Below are 19,553 nucleotides of genomic sequence, written 5' to 3'. Positions count from 1 at the left end.
CATGGGCTAATGTGGAGCACAAGCAGACATCATATGGTTCTTTCATTGCACAAGACATCCGTTATGAATGTGAATATTCAACACCTTTGCGAAACCAAGGAGACTTTTCAGACCTGGCCAATGGATGACAGGAGAAGTGATGGATATTGGTTTCACTGATTCATGCTTCAGAGAAAAGTATTGCGCATTTCCTTCTCTGTGGAGGAGCAAGTCAAATATCTTGGAGACGAGGAAATAAATAGCAAAACAAAGTCTGTTGATCAAGAAGGCTTTACCCAGAGTACCAGGCCTAACGGACATTCATAAAGTAACCTGATCTTTTGTGTTGCTCAGATACAAACAGATTCTTTACAAGGTATATTCACATCTGAATGAGGAGGAATCCCACTTCTGTTGGATGTTAAAACTCAGGTGGGGTGCGAAAAATCCTGCTCACGAAATTTAGTGGGCACAATTTCCTCCATACTACACCCTGTGCATGCAAATAGCTGCATGTGTGTTGCTCCTCCTGAAAGCCTTTTGTATGCCCACTGCTTTACTCCACCCCCTCTTTGCGTTACAGCGTTGCTTGCAGTATAACAGATACATTAGATAGCAATGGTGCATGATTTTCTCATTTGCATTTACCAAGCTCATGTTGCAGATAAGAAGAAATGCATGAAGAGTCAGAGCGAGATGGTAAGCAGCTTTATTCAGGGATATCACAACTACCTTTCCGGAAGCTGCAACTTCATCTTCGTCTCCATGATGACTATCTTCTACATTTGAATCCCAAACTTTATCCATACTATAAAACATCATGCAGTATACCATCCATTCCCACAACTTACAAACACATTAAAAACATCTATAAACACATTAAAAACATTCATGAACACACAAAAGAAATGCGTTACTTACCTGTAACTGCAGTTATCCAGTATTGGTATCCATCATAGATTCACGTGCCTTAATCATTCCCCGTCGTTGGGGTGGGAGTCCCCGGTACATAAAAAGAGTAATGTCATATAGACATATACATAGTAATAGGCCAGAGGCCAATTCCATTCAGGCCAAGCCAGACTCCCTGACTATGAACCAGGGACAAGTCCAACTTCCGAAACCACAATCTCTCAAAATATCGACTTGGCTCCGGAGTACAGAGAGTTCCAGAACGTGGACATTCCTCAAGAATACAGGGTAGTCTTGGCCCGGGCCGACAGTACCAACAAGACGTATTCCCTGAAGTGGAAAAGATTCTGTATATGGTGTAAGAAACAGGATACACCCATTTGAATCTTCGCCGGCTCAGATTCTGCCTTATCTGCTTAATTTGGCCCACTCGGGGTTGGCCCACGCCTCAATTAAAGTTCACCTGGCGGCTATATCTCGGTATAGGCGTTCTTCGTCTGGTGTTTCTCTGGTCCAATAGATTGATCAAGCAGTTTCTGAAAGGATTGTTCAGGACTTTCCCTCCAGTGAGGGTTTTGCCACCCACCTGGCAGCTCAACATAGTACTGGCTCAGTTAATGAAACACCCCTTTGAGCCAATACACAAAGCTGACATCAAATATCAATCGTGGAAAACTGCTCTCTTACTAGCGCTCACATCAGCAAGGAGAGTGAGTGAGCTCCAAGCCTTCTCTATTCAGGACCCTTTCTTACAGTTCAAACAAGACAGTCATCTTAAGAACTAATCCTAAATTCATACCAAAGGTTCCATTCAACTTTCACCTGAATGAACCTACTGTTCTGCGGTCCTTCTTCCCTAACCCAAGCACCGCAGCAGAAAGGTCTCTCCATTCCTTAGACCTCAAGAGAGGTCTACAGTTCTACATCCATAGAACAGAGCAATTTCGAAAGTTCAACCAGCTATTTATTGCCTTTAGCAGGCCCAGGAAAGGTCTTCCATTGACAAAGCAGTCCATCTCAAGGTGGATCTCGGCAGCCATTACTTTCTGCCACCAGCAGGCATCCTCTGCATTCTAAAGTCCGGGCCCACTCCACTAGAGCGGTCTCCACCTCTATGGCGCTCTTCGCTGGGGTACCCATCATCGACATATGCAGAGCGGCGACATGGAAGACACCTCATACCTTCACTAAGCACTACTGCTTGGATTCAGAGCTGATGAAGGATGCAGCGGTGGGTCAAGCGGTGCTACGCCATCTATTTCACTAGAGGTGAGCCTTCTTCCTTTCATCCCTCCATCCTATTACCTTCTTGCACATTTCTCTATGTTTAGAGTGTCGTATTACGTACTGTATTTCATGATTGATATTCCATTATCAGATGATTTTACAGGTTGTTCTCTATGAAATGTGCTGGTTATTGCTTGCTACTCTGATTCAGGCATGTGAATCTATGAAAGATAACTATAACACTGGATAAGAAATGCGTTACTTACCTGTAACTGCAGTTATCCAGTACTGGTATCTTTCATAGATTCACATGCAACCCACCCGCCTCCTCTAGAAGGGCTCACCTTGGTTCTCTCAGTAGGTAATACTTAGCCCTGTGCTTACGAAAATCTGAGGGACTAGGGCTCCTTCCAGGAAGGTTCTAGAGGGTGGTGATATCTGATAGGCTCTTGGCCAAAGTGTAGTCCTTTTTACAAAAGGACATGGATATGTTACTAATGAGAGGCCTCTGGCCTATTACTATGTATATGTCTATATGACATTACTCTTTTTATGTACCGGGGGACTCCCACCCCGACGACGGGGAATGATTCAGGCATGTGAATCTATGAAAGATACCTATAATACTGGATAACTAGTGCAACAGAGATAGACTAAACAGGGAGATTGGTTGTCACATGCACTTCTTTTGGCCTACCAGCTATTGCCATTCTGAGGTACACACAACCACTGTGAGCAGAGGACAGATGAACAGGCAAGAGCCAAATAGAAAAGCAGCAAAGAAACTCTGAGGTGGCCAAGGACAAATTACTTTTTCTTACGAGGGTATGTGGACTTAAATAAAAAAGAAGCCACAGGCACAATCTATGTATACAAATAGGGCACAATCATATCATAAACATTAAGGAAGAGTGGTCAAAACATGCATGTAAAAGTGCAACAGTCTGAGTCGAAGCAAAAAGAAAGGGAAAAGTATAGTCTTAAATGGTGGTCATTCGTCAAGGGAATCGGTTATTATGAGGTTGCAAGTCAAAGAGCACTTTTCTGTGGGGGTATGTGGCTTGAATCAATGGTGATGAAGACAACTGCGCTTGTAGCTTCTACCTTTAGTTTCACAGAGGTCTGAGGAATCGTTTATGGAACACACAGATTCAAAATCTGGAGATGGAGTGGCGATTCAGTTTCAAGCCGTAGAACTAATATTTGGAAAAATGTAGATTGGTAGAAACCTCCAAAAACTACTGAGCCCTGATGCGCCCAACCTTCTTGATAGAAAGTACCTACTTCAAGGAACCAAAACACTGGAACAGAAATATGCCATCACAGTTATCTAAAATAAATGAGTTTGGTCCATTTTTATGTTAACCATACGACAAGTGGAAGTAATTCCCACAATATAATCATTTGCTCTGGTTGACCTGCACTAAAAGAATTCAATAAAAACTGCTTTCAATATATATCCCAGGTAACAAATACTGCAGTATACTGAATAACTTACGTCATTAGGATTCTCTGTCGGGAAGTCCTCTACTGGTGGGATAACACCTTGTGCAATCAGCTGACCATAGGAGGGTGGAGCCTGCTGTTGGATGATCTCAGCATCCATGCTGGACAACGGGGCAAAGATGCTGCAAAAGAAGTGAATAGATTGCTGAATACAGTGGTTGTCTTTAGGAGTGGCTGATTGGACTTTCCTTTCCAATGGATGATCTTAAATTATTAATGCTGCATTGCTTTCAGCAAACGTTAAACTTCTTTTTTTATAATACACAAATTATCCTATCACTTACCTGGATTTGGAGATATTATGAGGAGATGCTATGGAGTATAGAAAAGAAAGAGAAGCTTATTAAGGCCCACCAACAGAGCTTAATGTAAAACTCCTTTACCTGGTTTACTCAACCTTGAATTACTGCGTGGCACAACCATGCACTTAATCGTAATGGTTACTGATGCTCTAATTCTTCTTATCCAGCTTGGATGACTAGGCCCACATCTTACAGCGCTAATTTTAAATATCCAAATTATCTTTTAAGAGCAGGACAAGTCGGTTATAATTAGCATCAGTATAGCAGGATTTGAGAGAAAACACTGGAACCACTTTCTGAACGAGACTTCAACTGGACTACTGACAAAGTATTTATATAGTGCACACTACCCAACTAGGCGTGGGTTCCATAAATCCTGCCTAACCAAATAAACCAGTCTTCATCTTTGTCTGATGGTAGTCAATGAGGGCATAAACCTAATCAGCTTTGCATTCCAAACCAGTGGGCAGAACATTACCTTTTAGGAGAGATTTATCTTTTGTTCTAAATTCCCAAATTGGAATTTTTGAGACCAGGCATTTAGAGGAGAGGTACAATATTTTTAAGTGGATGCGAACCATCGCTGGCAGCCATTTTAGTGATTTAGAGGCAACAGAGATACGATTTCCTTTCCTCAGGCCAGTGATCGATCCAATGTCACCATTTTGTGTTCCTTGAAGCTTGACCAGTTGGCAATGTGGGCGTACAGAATACATGGCACTGCAGTAATCCAGTCAGAATAAAAGCTTCAATCGCCGATTTATTTCTGATAGCACCAGAACAACAAGTCCGATTCTTTTGGGATGGAAATTACACCTGCTCAATGCTGCACCAACCTGTTTCACCACGGAGGCACTGGCATCAAAAATGAAGTCAAGGGATTTGGCCTGCTCTGCTGTTTGAGAGGAGACGTAAAAAGATTTTTGGTCGAGCAATGGAGTAAGAAGTGTCTCAATTTGTGCCGAAAGATGATCATCTTTTTGAAATTAAGATGAAGACAGTTGAATTCCCGACCTGGATATTGTCAACCTAACAGTTGCTGAAGGTGTACACATGTGGAGGACCCAGCAGAGAATTTGGGAGTTATTAGCATAAGATTGTATGCACATTTGTTTTTCCCTTAACCGCATGCGCGCTAGCGGTTTTCCCGCTGCGCGCTAAAAATTTAAAAAACCCACGTTACGTGACAAAGCCAGCTCGTCATGCGTGTAGCGCAGGTAACGCCCATGACGAGCTGGCTTTGTCAACAGTACTGAAGGGGTTAAAGAGATTGAAAAGCGGACCAAAGTACAAATTCAAGATAAATCCTGGCACAGAAGACCCATGTCTGTCCACACAGTCTAGTTTGCTGATTTTGGTGATGCAGAGGCCTAATATAACCTGTAGACCTCAGGTGTCTAAAAAGGAGCAGACACATCTTGATGTTTTCTGTGAGGCCCCTGCCACAGTAGTTAACAACCATAGACACATCCAGTGGACCATTGTGTCAAATGCTGTAAACAGATATACAATCACAAGCATATAATGAAGGACAAAGCTGCCTCACTGCTATAGTAATAACTAAAGCCTGATTGAACTGGGGACAGAATTTGATGGAGATTTAAGAGGGCTTTGAGCTCCTTGGTGGCTGACTTTTTAGAAAGTTTCTCAGTAAATGAAGTTGTCAAGATCAAATAAAGCAGCAAGTGAGATGCCGGAGCCGGGAACAAACTCTAGCATGTCAGTCCTATTGCTTAACACATCTACTATCTGGTGTGACACGCTTGACGTTTCCTTATGGGGCAGGACCTGCCCTGCCTGTTTTCTTGCTTGCTTTGACCCAGGTGCACAGTGCGGTTTTGTTTCTGGTCGGAGAATCAGACAGGCCAGGTGGCAGGTGCATATAAAACACTCCACTTCAAGCCCTTCCTTAAACAACCCAAGGAAAGCATAGAGCAGGGTTTTCCTTTTCCTAAAAGTTACCTAAAATCTAATTTCTCTGGGTTTCTGGTTACTTCCATGTTGGTGTTGTTTGTGGTTTGATGCAAATACTAATTTTTTATTACTACAATATGGGATAATTTTAGCCTTGAAAACTGCATTTTCACTCAAAAAAATGTGTCTAACAATGCAAGGTTTAAAAATATGATAAAACAATAACCAAACTGCAAGACGTACGGTACAATAATTTTAAACATATGCCCATAAGATCTTTTACCTGACAACTAGCACAAAGTGGCCTGAAGAATGGAATCAAAGCCATAACACTACTGACTTTAGCAGGCCATTAGTTGTAGGGTAAGAAAATCACCATAAGCAGTGGAAAATCTTTAACCAACGGTAGTTAGATGAATATTCGGGCTAACTTATTGCATTAACATAACGTGTATTTGTAAAGCGCATGTTCACCCAAGGGTATCTTGGCACTGAATCACAGATGTTTATTGTTACCCAACTCAATGGTACTCATTTTAAACGACCTCAGAAGGATGAAAGGCTGAGTGGACCCGCCGGGATTTGAACCTGTGACCATGAGGTTGACCACATGCCACTACAGTGGACACATTAGTCCACCAAGCACCCAGACCCGGCTTACACTGGGATGTGGTTCAAATAAGACACTGTGGGACAAGAAAATGTGAGAGAAATCCTTGCCTAGATTTTTTAATCCTCTATGGAAAGATGGTTCACTTGCAAAGAAATCTGGGGTGGGGTTAGAGCGAGATCAGTGGGTAGATGCAATATTAGGTCTTAATGGAGAAGGTATTATACCACTATGTTTTCATAGGGGGCTGAGAAAAATGCTGGCATGGACCCATTTAGCCCCATTTGATATTTATGGGACAACAGAATAAAACCTGGCAATGGTCACCATACTTTTCTATTGAGTGCAGGTGTACTAACACTAAACCTCAGAATATTTTGAATTATATATCTGGTCCTGATTCATCCCTCCTTTATGTCCCCATCACACCATACCTGTAGTCACGGGTCCGGATGGCATACAGCTTGCAAGTACATCCAAGAGCAATGACCAGAAGAAGGCCGCAGATTAAACTCCCAATCACTGCAGCAGTCACCACTTTACGTGGCAGTGCATAGGAGCAATGGCGCTCGTCGCTACCATCCATGCAGTCTGCCTGCCCATCGCACACCCAGGTCTCATAGATACAGCGATCATTGTCACAGTGGAAGTTGCCCGGCTGACATGAGGAACAGTGCCGCTCATCGCTACCATCGGCACAGAATGTCTGGTAGTTGCAGCGATCTGCCAAAGTGTAACATGTGCCACCCCGACCACCGCATGGGAAGCGCTGTGGCGGTGGGGAGACCCAGTTTTCAGTAACATCAAGGTTATAGCAGACAGAACAGTAAGCCTCGTCTTTACCATTGTCACAGTCCCACAGGCCATCACAGCGTTGGGAATCTGAATAGCAGCCCCCTTCTCCTCCAACACCAGGTGCACCACAGGGATGATCCCAAGGCAAGCAGTAACCACGCACACGGTAAGTGGCATTAAAGCCACGGCCAGGATTGGAGGATCCAGTATGGTAGATGACCAGCATCTTACTACCAGAAGATTCCACTGTCACAGGCTTGCCATTGCTCAGTGAGTCCAAGGTGCGCAGCATGTGACCAGGATCCTCCAATGGCCCATCATAGACCAAGACCGCATCGAACGGTCCAAGTTCCAAGACAGCAAAATTGAGCACTAGACCCTGACTGTCATGCGGATCCAGTACCCAGCGACAACTGTAGGGCCCTGGTGTACGATAGGGGTAGCTTAGGTAGCCTGGTGTAGAGAAGACACTGTAAAAGTTATCCAGAGTCATGTTGCAGCGTGGTGGCTCCGGTGCCACGGCATGGCCACAGCTTTCCTCGTCTGACAGGTCACCGCAGTCATCCACTCCATTGCAGTGACGAATCAGTGGAATGCACTTATGGTTCAAGCACTGGAACTCCTCTTGCAGGCACAGGACCAGATCTGCAAAGTCAAAGATAGGTAATGAGAAAAGATTTGACAGAACAGATACAGCATACTCACTCAAATGTGTTATCTTGCTTTTTCTTAACCTTCAGGCACTGAGTTATCTTTTATGCAGTCCTCCTCCCTCTGTATCATACCCACTACTATCCTCATCTCCAGATTGGTTTTGATTGGACTTTCTTCCTTGCAGTCGCCTCTCCCAGCAGAGCCTGCTTTCTTGCTTTCCTCACTCAGGCCACATTCTCCGGAGTGATTCACTACATGCAGCCAAGCTAAGCCTGCTTTCTCTCTGGTGTGCAGCCCTATGTGGGTCTACTTTTTGGTTTCCACCCCCATTCTCTCTCCTGCTTTCATTCTGTCTGGTCTCTTAGCAACCTTACACTCTTCTCCAGCCCAGTTTTCCCTTTCTAACATTTATTCCAGGCATCCTTAGATTTACTGGATACTCTGATTCCTCAAAACCATATGTGACTGCACGTGTGTTTTTAAATGACTCCTGTCCAGTGGCAAGCATACCAGTATTGCTGCGAAGCAGCCGAAAGGGTAGCTCCAAGAATCTGACTTATAACTATCCATGGGCTACTTGAAAAGTGAGAAGCCACCTTAAGGTGTCTCATATTACTCTGTCATGCATGAGACAGAAAGAGTGTTGAGGGCGCAATAGAGAGTGAGAGCAAAAATGTGTGTGTACGCCATACACTGGATAACAACTCTAGTGACCAGGCACACCTCATCTTTCTAGATTTTCTAATTTCGCAAAGCCTTATTCCACATAAGAAATCCATGCTCTTAAATGTGGGACTCATTTAGCTTTCATCTGGATAAAGACAAAAACACAAAAATAAAAGGAGTTCCTTCATAATAGCTTAGGCAACAGGGACACATATGGGTTTAAAAGTAATCATGCAGCTGTTGCTTAAGAAGCCTTCCGGGGAACCATTAATACCAATATTGCCATCCATATTTCCATGTATCTTCGTTATGCACTGTAAGACATTGTTGTGGGGCAGTCCGAGATCACTGTGCAATGACTAATATGGGTATTATCATTTACTACTAGTGTCTGAGCAACACTATTATTGCACTTCAACTGAACCAGCTACCCTTTTAGGAGGGTAGAAAGGATGAGCAATAAAGACTCTCCTAGAGTTGGACAAACATACAGGCTCACAAATAAATGTAACAAAGTAGATAACTTAATAAATTGGATATCTAGTCCGTACTCTAATTTCTAAAAGTAGAAAACTTTAAAATAGGACCTATAGAAAACCAGAAATCCTTGCACCTTTTGGATCAGAGATCCATCCCCAAACATGCTCACAGCTTCTTCACACTAGGTGCTAGAAAGCATTAAGCTCTATGTTTAATGTTATTCTATGGAGGAAGCTTCAGGCTCATCCGACAATGTTCTGGAACACTCCGCTTTTCACCAATGCAGAAGTTTGAATACAGGATAAAAGCAAAGATTACTGTATCCAAGCTATTTTTTTTTATCTAGCCACCAGTGGTATTAAAATATGCTACTGCATGCCTTCAGGACACAAGGAATCTGAAGTTTAAAATACCCAAATGCTCCTCCAGTCCTCTGGGAGAAAACCCCTACTATTACCTTCCACAATGCCTGGGCTTCTTCTCCTGTTGGTCCACTCAGACTAGTTTGGGCTTGCCTAGTGTTGTATGTGCATTCAGGCATCTGGAGACTCCCATTCCCAACAGAGATGGCTACCACACAGAAAAAAGGGGTGGTGGGCGTTTGTGCAGAAAAAGCTACCTCAATGTGTTTGGGTTATTTGTAAGTTGGATTCTGCCCAACCTGCAGTACAGAATACATCATAGCAGCTGTTATGGAGGACCTCTACTTTCAGAATCCAACTGGGTTGCAGCACTTGCAATATCCTACTTATAAGCAGTGTTTGACCGTCTTAAATTCCAAAACGCAACTGATAAAAATTCAGGATGTGGAGTTGGAATGGATTTCTTGGTTTCTTTCAGAGAGTGTTCAGGCAGCGCTCCTTCCACTCTCTGATGTATGGAGTTCCACAGAAATCTTTTCCTATTACAGTTCTGTATTAACACTTTGGTGGCACCGCCTATATAAAAAGGTCTGATTCCGAGCTTTGATATCGATCATAATATGTAAGCTCAAGAGACCCAGGTTGTCTTCAGGGTGAGTAGCGGTCTATGTGCCCTAGCCGATGACTTACTACAGTATATGTGCAAATGGGGCAGAATGAGCCAAAATAATGTAAACAGGGGCTGTGGTACATGGAGATTACCCATCAATCTGGACCGTACAATCATCCAATTATAATCAGGGTTTTCTTTTTAATTTGCGGTCTTCAATAATAGGCAGTTAATAGGTCAGTAATGTGATTGTTAACACTCACATTCTGTTTCTCGGAACACATTAAACTTTAGTGAATGTTGTAATATTGTGATTTTAATATATTATGGAAAACCTTTTAATTTAGGCTTGTCTAAATATCCATCACTTGCTGATTTTTCACTAGATGCATGAATTGCAATAAATTGGCCCAGAGGTGGGTCTTAAGACTCACCGTGCCACAGAACTCAATCAATACCTTCCTGAGGATAACTAAGTGGGTCAAAACTGGTCTGGGATTACTCATGTTCCTATCTGATGGGAACCTGGCCTGTCAGTTTGGCTGGACTATTCCTATTATAGCCGAAACAAGAGGCCTTTTCATATGTCAAGTCTCTTTCTAGAATGGCACAAAGGGCAAAATGGGATGGTTTGGAATACCGTCACCGAACAATCACCAGTTGCGGAAATGATTTTAAGCAGTACTTCTATCCCCTTGTTTTTTCAGCTCCGTCTGGTAGTCATTCGTATAGGATTATAGTCTCCTGTTAAGTTCCTAGACCCCCGATACACAAGTCTACCTTACCCTGGAACTTGTTTACAATGGTTATCCAATCTGGGACTAGCTCCCTTTCCCCAAACCATATTAGTTTGAGGGGAAAGTCTATTAACAATCAGGAGAGCATATGTGGTATGCTGAGACCACCCAATGTTAAGGAGGCATAGAGTTTGGAGCTTTCAAGCTTTAGTCTCTGCCGACTTCACATAAGATTTTTGAAGTACATTTGAATATCCCTCTAGATTGCTCTCTGGCGATAGCCATGGCTAACATTCTAAATACATAATTGAGATAGCTGCCATGTTTATCTTAAAAACCTGAACTTTTACCCATAATTACCAGTCTACAAATGTCCACCCACAAAAGTCATCCTGTACTTTCAGTCCAAGACGGTCTGTGCCATCTCTGATCTCATCACTTAAACCTTTGTCATGATAAATTCCCAAGTACACTAAATTGAGCAGGGTAATTATCCCCACTTGGAAATAACGACGGAAGAGCTTCACTTTTCTCCCGGATAATCATGTAACCAAAGAATAGGGAGAAGCGGTCAGTAGTGAACAATGAAGCCGGGATGAAGGGATTAGTGAGTGTGAGAAGGTGGTCATCAGCATATAGAAATGCCTTTTTAGTAAAGAAGGCACAATCCCTACCTGTGCAGGGTATATAAGGACCTGACCCTTTTTGCTTTTTTGCTTTCCTTAGCTGAATCAATTTTTGTTGGCTTTTAGGACACTGTACACTTTTCCCCTTCTAAACAGGGGTAAAGGGTTAGTGCTTTTTCTTTAGAACACAGAACAATTGGTACATTTAATTTACTTGTAGGTCCCTAGTAAATGACAGTACATTGACTCCAATCCTGCAAACTATATGCTACTAGTAGGCAGCAGCACTAGATGTGGAGCCCACTAAAGTAGCATTGAAAAACAGTTCTCAGGCCTGCAACTGCAGACTGCAGTGCAGTAGGTTTAAACTACCATTCCGATATGGCAAAATATCCCTACTGCCAGGCCTAAACGGTCCTTTGTAGGTCTCGCAGACCTGCGTTGCCGCGCGTATGAGCTGCTCGCTCTGCGAGAGCTTTTGGAATCAAGGAGATTTCAGAAGTGGGCTTGAAGCCCTGCCCATCATTCTCATTGGCTGGCATAATCTTTTATGGTAAACGCTGGCAACCGATTGAAAATTAGGCTTTTTTGTTACCGCCCGGATTCCTTTAGGCCCCGCCCACCCGGACTGGATTGTTTCCTTGCGGCGTTACATGTTGGGATTTATCTGGTGGGTGAGCACTATTTTAAAACTGGACACACACTGATGGGCACAATGGCTGCTGCAGCGCTATGCGCTCCAAATGGTACGATTTTTATTACTTTAATGAGCGCGGCGTCCGCTAGGTGACACCGCGCTTACTTTATTAATATTTAGCCATTCATGTTGAGCGCGGAGTCCACTTCAGGGGCACAGCCCTCTGTTTTTTTACATTAAAACTGAGCGCGGCGCCACTTTAAGGACACCGCGCTCAGGTTCTTTATATATTTTTTTTTTAACTTTAACATGGAGCGCGCCGCTTTAAGGACACCACGCTCTGTGATAAAGTTTTTCTTTTTAAAAGAAACAGGGCAGAGTGTCCTTAAAGTGGCACCGTGCTCAGTTTTTAAACTGCTCGTGGGTAAGGAGAGAAAAGGGGCGTGCTATAATGCCTCCAAGAAAACAGGAACCGAACCTCTATGGGATAAGTGTTAATCGAGTGGCCTGTGATCCCTCAAGTTGCTTGGTGGGTTTGCTCTGCTGCCCCGAAAATCCTCTTACGGGTCAAAAAAAAATGCCTATTTCGTAGAAGATGTGAAGTGTAGAAAAACCGTTTAACTTGGTCTTAGATTTTAATAAATTATTTGCTTTCGCGTCGACAGACTTTGGAGCCGCTGCCTAACAAGGATAGCAATTACGTCTTCTCATCTCCAGAATAAAAAGGCTGCTCCAAGCAGCTTTCCCCCCCTTCCCAGTTAATAGTGAACCCCTCCCAGTTACTGCACGCCTGTCCCTCTCAGACAAACAATGTGGTCACCTTTTGTGTAAAGGACAGAGGGGCCTCTGTGTGTCCTCAGTCCACCCTCTTGGCACAGGCACAGCGCCTCGCAGCTTTCCTCTCTTCGGCAGAGCGCCTTTCAGCCCTCCTCAGCACAGCGCTTCGCAGCTCTCCCTGCACCTATAGTTCTTGGCCACCACACTTCCGAGTTGATAGAGAACCCCTCCCAGTTACTGCTCGCCTGTCCCTCTCACAAAAACAATTATGTCACCTTTTGTGTAAAAGTCAGAGAGGGATTTGTGTGTCCTCAGTCCACCCTCTCGGCACTGGCACAGTGCCTCGCAGCCCTCCTCTCTTAGGCACAGCGCCTCGCAGCTCCCCCGTTTTAGGCACAGCGCCTCACAGCTCTCCCTACACCTAGAGTACATGGTCACCCCACTTCCCTCCCTCGTTCATAGAGAACCCCTCCCTGTTACTGCTCACCTGTCCCTACACACAAACAATGCGGTCAACTTTTGTGTGAAGGACAGAGGGGGCTCTGTGTGTTCTCAGTCCACCCTCTTGGCACAGCGCCTCGCAGCCCTCCTCTCTGCGGCACAGCACCACTCAACCCTCCTCAGCACAGCACCTTGCTGCTCTCCCCTTTTAGGCACAGCGCCTCGCAACTCTCCCTGCACCTATAGTTCTTGGCCACCCCACTTCCCTCCCTCCAGAGTTTCCCCGTTACAGCTCGCCTGTCCCTCTCACACAAACATTGCTGTCACCTTTCGTGTTAAGGACAAAGGGGGCTCTGTGCGTCCTCAGTCCACCCTCTCGGCACTGGCACTCCGCCTCACAGCCCTCCTCTCTTCAACACAGCGCCTCGCAGCCCTCCTCGGTACAGTACCTCGCAGCACTCCCCTTTGCGGCGCAGCGCCTCGCAGCTCTCCCGGCAACTATAGTTCTTAGCCACAAAGTCTGTAATCCTGTTACAAATCACATTTCCTCCTTTCTCTGGTTTTAAACCAAGGGCAATGCATTGTGCATCATTGCCTGTGAACAAGAAAAACTCAACATTGCCTTCAAAGTCCCCTAAAGGAAAGGACCCATATCTCGTGATAAATCTGGAAGAGGATGTAGCCTAATGGTTAGGGCGGTGGACTTCAAATCTGGGGTCCGGGGTTCGAGTCTCAGCAACAACGCTACTTTTTTTCACCTCCTACATATCTGCCGCAGCACCTGCTGCTCAAGTTTAATTCATTTTAAGGTTTGCAAGGCACAAAGGCTTAAGGTATACATTTTACTCCTGCGACTATTTATTTAGTTTTTCTTCATCTGGCACATCTAGCCGCTCGGCACAGGATGGCAGAGCGTTTTACTTAAAATTACAAAGAAATAACAGTAACAGGCAAAAAAACTGGGTCATGAAAACAGGAGATGAAGCCTTCTGAAAGAGAGGCATCCTTGCAGGTTACAGAAGATCAGATACGACAGCAGTGTATGTATTATGAAAGGTCCTTTAGGTAGTACACACAACAAACTGAACTGTTTCTTGGATTATTGATGTGAATTGGAATTTGTGTCTCAGTGGCTCTATCCTACTGTACTGTTAACCAAATAATGTATGCAAAGCCACAGGAATTGTTCATTTATGCAGCCCCAGCATTTTCTAGAGTCTGCTCTTCAATCAGATGTATCTATAAATAATTGGCTATTTTCTTTACTGCTGCCTCAACATCCACTTTATTTTCTTCGAACATCAGGACCACCACATTTTCATCATTTCTATATGTTCATTACAGGCAATGCCATGTTCAAAATACGAACTCCAGCACACTTTTCCAGTCATAAAGTGCTAAAGAAAACTCATCCCAGGAGCTGTGGTTGGGAAGTAAAGGCAGACTATTATAGAAGTGGAACACCAACATTGCAGTATCTTTTGGATTGCGAAACACCACCTTCGTCTTCAATTTGTTCACCTCCACCGACTTGGCGATGCTGTCGCAGTGCAGATGCGTTGTTAGAACTCTTGGGAGAAGGGATCTGGTTAAACTCTCAAATTTGTCTGGTGATCCGAATTCAAGCATGGCCATAAGGGGCTGTGGCTCCTTGCCATGGATGCAGTAGGTCATGAGATGTAAATCTGGATTGTCCAGTTGGTACTACATTTAAGGTAATGCAAGGGTGGAGCCAGTGATTCTGGACAAATCACTTAATCTCCCCGTGCTTAACAAAATAAAGCATTTGCAATGCAACAAGTGTCTCGTTTAGGCGAGTTTAAGCTATTGGCATTGTAAATGACAATGCATTCTATTTAGGTTTCAAAACCCCAAACATAAATAAAATGCATGGTCATTTACAATGCCAATAGCTCAAACTTGTGTAAATGCGAGACCTGTTGCATTGCAAATGATTGTTAATACTTATAAGTTACCTTTAAGGTCGGCCCTAAAGATGCATAGAGCAGGGTGCATGGAATTTAAAAAGTAAGATATGTGGATTTAAGTTTGACATGTCCTGACTGAGAAACCTAAAGTCGTTTTTCACTGATGTAAGGCTATCCCTCCCATAGTCTAATAAACACTGGCTTACCTTACTACACATAATAGAGAACTTCAAGTTAGGACCAAATAGAGATATGAAGTTTACACTCAAAAACAAAGTAATTAAAATCCTCTTAATTACAAAGTCGGATTTCAAGTTACTATTCTGAAAATGACACTTTTAGAAATTTGGCATTCTTCTGCTTATACCAAATGACTGAATGGCTCTCCTGTGGTATTTAGTGTATTCGTCCCAGACATGGAGACAAACGGGCCTTGTGCTAGAGGCAGGGTGTTGCTCTCCTGAGACACATTTCCTAGGGGAAGTGCTCAGCCTTCCCGGGCTTCAAAGGGCAGCCTCAGGGCTTGGCCACCACCATCCTGATGTCTGACTACGGTCTGCTGTGCCACTGACAAATGCAGTACACACATAGGCCTGACCATCCTTTGTTACCTTAGGAAGTTTGGTTTCAAACCCAGGCTAGGGTGATGTGTAGACAAAGGGGACACTGCCCACTCACAGGTTGGCACAGGGGATTAAAGTGGAATCGTCACAACCTCTCATCAGAACACTCCTGGACCTATGGAAGATTAAAAAGACTTAGTGCCTTGCTTTTAGAAGGTGGTAGAATGGACCTGCTTGTCTTGAACCCAGGCTCTCGAGAAGTGACGGCAAGTATCAATTGGCTGACCGCTTATGTCGGGCTGGACTGCATCAACTGAACCCGTCTGAGCCCTGTGGCTGGCCTCTTCTAGAGTGAATCTGATCCCCAAAAGGTGCCGCCCAGGTCATGGACCTTTGGCTGGCATCAGAGTGTATTCCTCCTGAAGAAAAGGTGAAAATACATACATTTTCAGTTCCTCACGACTGCAAAGTGACCTCTTTGGGAGGAGAATCGTCCACCCAAAACAACAGCCAGCAGCAGCGACCATCGGCAACGTCTCACCTGCCCCTCACACAGACAACTTTGCACTCAGCCCTGCCCTTGCGAACGGCACTCTTTGCACAGACTTGAAAGGATAACTCTTCAGTGAGACGAACTTGATCCTTGTATGTGATTTGCGCTCCATCGCGGTCCGCCTGAACTTACATTCCCCCAGTCCAGCGTGACCAGATAACTATGAGTGGTGCTTTGTGCTTTTTAGCACTATTTCCACTTAGAACTTTAAAAACTATCATCTCCGGTTCTATGGATTGGATTTTTGTCATTTTATTTATTACATTTTATGCTACCAGAGGGCTAGACAGGTTTATTTAGTGACTTTTGTGGGTCACCCTGATATGGATAGCATTTGAGTGGGGCTTCCACCTCTCTAAATCAATAAATCAATCAATAAGGGATTTATAAAGCGCAGCTACTCACCCGTGAGGGTCTCGAAGCTCTTGGGGAGGGTTAGGGGGGCTTCTGGTCCTGGGTGTGGAGGATCATTCGAACAGCCAGGTCTTGAGGTCCTTCTTGAATTGGGTCAGCAATGCGGATTCCCAGAGGTGGAGGGGCAGGCTATTCTAGGTCTTGGCGGCTAGGTACGAGTAGGAACTTCCTCAGGTTCTGGTCTTGTGGATCCTGGAGAAAGACTTGGTCGCGGTGAGCAGAACGGAGTTATACGGCGGGAACATAAAATGCGAGGCTGAGGTTCAGGTATGCTTGTCCTATGTTGTGGAGAGATTTGTAGACCTGTGTGAGGAGCTTGAAGGGAATTCTCTTGTTGACCGGGAGCCAGTGGAGTTGTCGGAGGTGTTGTGTGATGTAGCTGCGGCGGGGGATGACGAGACCAGTCGGGTGGCGGTGTTTTGAACGTTTGTAGATTCTGGAGTTGTTTTTGGGTGACGCCGGGTAGAGTAACTTGCCATAGTCTAGTTTGCTGGTGATGAGTGCGTGGGTAAGGATTAGTTGCTTACCTGTAATCCTAGTTCTCTTCCAGGGGTATACTCTTTAAAGTCATAAGCACTGAATAATCTCCACCCATGAGCGGGAACCCGGAACACATAACTAAATACATATATATGTGTAAATATATAATAAGAGTACATAGTACTAAATAAATTATACACGTATACACTAATAATATGCAGCCCAACCATAACCTATAGGCTAATACAAGCCATAATTACATATTTTCTGCAAAATGAAAATAAACCATAGAAAACAATGCAAGAAAAAGGCAGGAGCTAAAATGCATTCCACAGAAAGAAAAAACCTTTTATTTTCATCAAAGAAACTGTAATAAAAGGCAATTAGCCTATGTAGGCTGCATAAAGAAATAACATCCCTGTACAGAAAATCAGACTGGCACCTCGCCTTTAACCGCATCGCTGCTGCGGTGATTTTTGTGCTGTGCTGCATTTTTGAAATTATCGCGATACATGACGAGCTCAGCTCGTCATCAGCACACGCCACCCGTGGCTGATGACGAGCTGAGCTAGTCATCAGCATCGAAAGGGTTAAGGCCTCAGAGAATCTTAACACTTTGTCTTTAACCCCTTCACTGCGGCGGCTATTCCGCCGCAGTGCTAAGGGGGCGGGGGGGCGCGCGGCGCACCCATGCTGGTGACGGAACCGTTCCGTCACCAGCCGCGGTCGCGGCGCGCAGGCGTGCCGAGCGGGCCATGACGGAACCGCTCCATCATCAGCACAGTTCGACCACGGCTGATGACGGAGTGGTTCAGTCACCAGCAGGGGAGGGGTTAAGGCCTCCAGGGGGAACTCTGCTCCCATCATGCCCCACAGGTGACAGTTAGGTCAGTTCTTTTGTACGGTACAGTAAACCTTGCAGGTATCTGCATATATAAAATCAAAACAAACATATTAAACCATAATGCTACTGCTCACCCGGGGAGGCGGGAGGGTGCTTATGACTTTAAGGAGTATACCCTCGGAAAAGAACTAGGATTACAGGTAAGTAACTAATCCTTCTCTTCCAGGGGATACTCATTAACCCCTTAAGTGCTGCCTCGGTACATTAGCCGACGGCAGCACTACCTCCCCAGTGCTGCGCACGACCATTGGACGTCCATTCAGCACTAGTTCCACAAGACGCGGGCAAACAGAAAAAAGGAATAACAACAGCTTTAACACACAGATCTCAGCTAGAATTAGCGAATAAATTCCTGAGCGATGCTTGTCCAACCTGTGCATCAGACTGTGTGTCTGAGTCAATGCAGTAATGGCGAGTAAAGGTATGTACTGAACGCCAAGTAGCTGCCTTACAGATTTCCGCCATGGAAACATTTCTAAGGAGAGCTGTGGTGGAAGCTTTCCCTCTCGTAGAATGAGTCTTCCTAACAAAGACCTGTTTGCCAACTGATATGCTAGGACAATACAAGACACAATCCATCTAGATATGGACCTCTTGGAAGCTGCAGAGCCCGTATTAACAGGACCATAGTTAATGAACAAACGGTCTGACTGTCTCAAAGTCTTTGTTCTGTCCAGATAAAACTTAAGAACTCTCTTAAGATCTAAAGAGTGAAGAGCTCTTTCAGGAGGATTGTTAGGATTTGGGAAAAGAGTTGGCACGGTTATAGTCAGATTTATGTGAAAATCTGACACTACCTTGGGCCGAAAAGCACGATGCGTCCTGAGTACCACTCTATTAGCATGGAACACAGTGAACGGTTCTTTGCAACACAGAGCCTGGATCTCGCTCACTCTACGAGTAGAAGTAATGGCTACAAGGAACGCTACCATCCAAGTTAAGTGTTGCAAAGAAGCCTTATGTAAAGGTTCAAAAGGAGCACCCATTAACTTAGTTAGCACCACATTAAGCTCCCAAGGTGGGGAAGGTGACCTGACTGGCGGATACACCTTTCTTAAACCTTCCAGAAAATCCTTCACTACAGAGTAGGTGATTTCCTGTCTGCCGTCATCGCTGCAAGGTGGACTTTAATAGAGCTAAATTGAAGACCAGACCTTGCTAAATGTAAGAGATAAGGCAGAATCACCTGTTCCTAACCATGGATAGGATCAAAACCATTGTTCTCACACCACAGAAAAAAAATCGCTTCCATTTCAATCCATACGATTTCCTTGTGGAAGGATGCTTCACCTCCTTAAGGATATGCATACAGTCTGGATTCATCTGCAAGTGTCCATATTGGATGACTTCAGGAGCCATGCTGCCAGGCGTAGGAAGGACAGGTTGGGGTGGAACACTCTCCCCTTCTGTTTTGGCAGAACATCCGGGCGACACGGCAACCTCCTGTGTGGCACTTCCGACAATTGAAGGAGATAT

General features: G+C 44.5%; 1 protein-coding gene across 1 annotated transcript in view; it reads right to left on the bottom strand.

Moving 5' to 3' along the window:
* LRP10 (LDL receptor related protein 10) overlaps positions 1–19,553 on the bottom strand; it is a 296,483-nt gene that overhangs the window by 151,830 nt on the left and 125,100 nt on the right. Inside the window, exons 6-7 of the mRNA XM_086923655.1 lie at positions 6,885–7,890; positions 3,617–3,746 (exon numbers count right to left, since the gene is read on the bottom strand). Of these exons, the coding sequence (XP_086779781.1) occupies positions 3,617–3,746; positions 6,885–7,890 (1,136 nt within the window). The remainder of the gene's footprint in view (positions 1–3,616; positions 3,747–6,884; positions 7,891–19,553) is intronic.

This window comes from Lissotriton vulgaris, chromosome 5 (genome assembly GCF_964263255.1).
Source record: "Lissotriton vulgaris chromosome 5, aLisVul1.2, whole genome shotgun sequence".
NCBI classification, from domain to species: Eukaryota; Metazoa; Chordata; class Amphibia; order Caudata; family Salamandridae; genus Lissotriton; species Lissotriton vulgaris.
The sequence above is the reverse complement of the archived record's forward strand: the minus strand, read 5'-3'. Positions and strand labels throughout refer to the sequence as shown.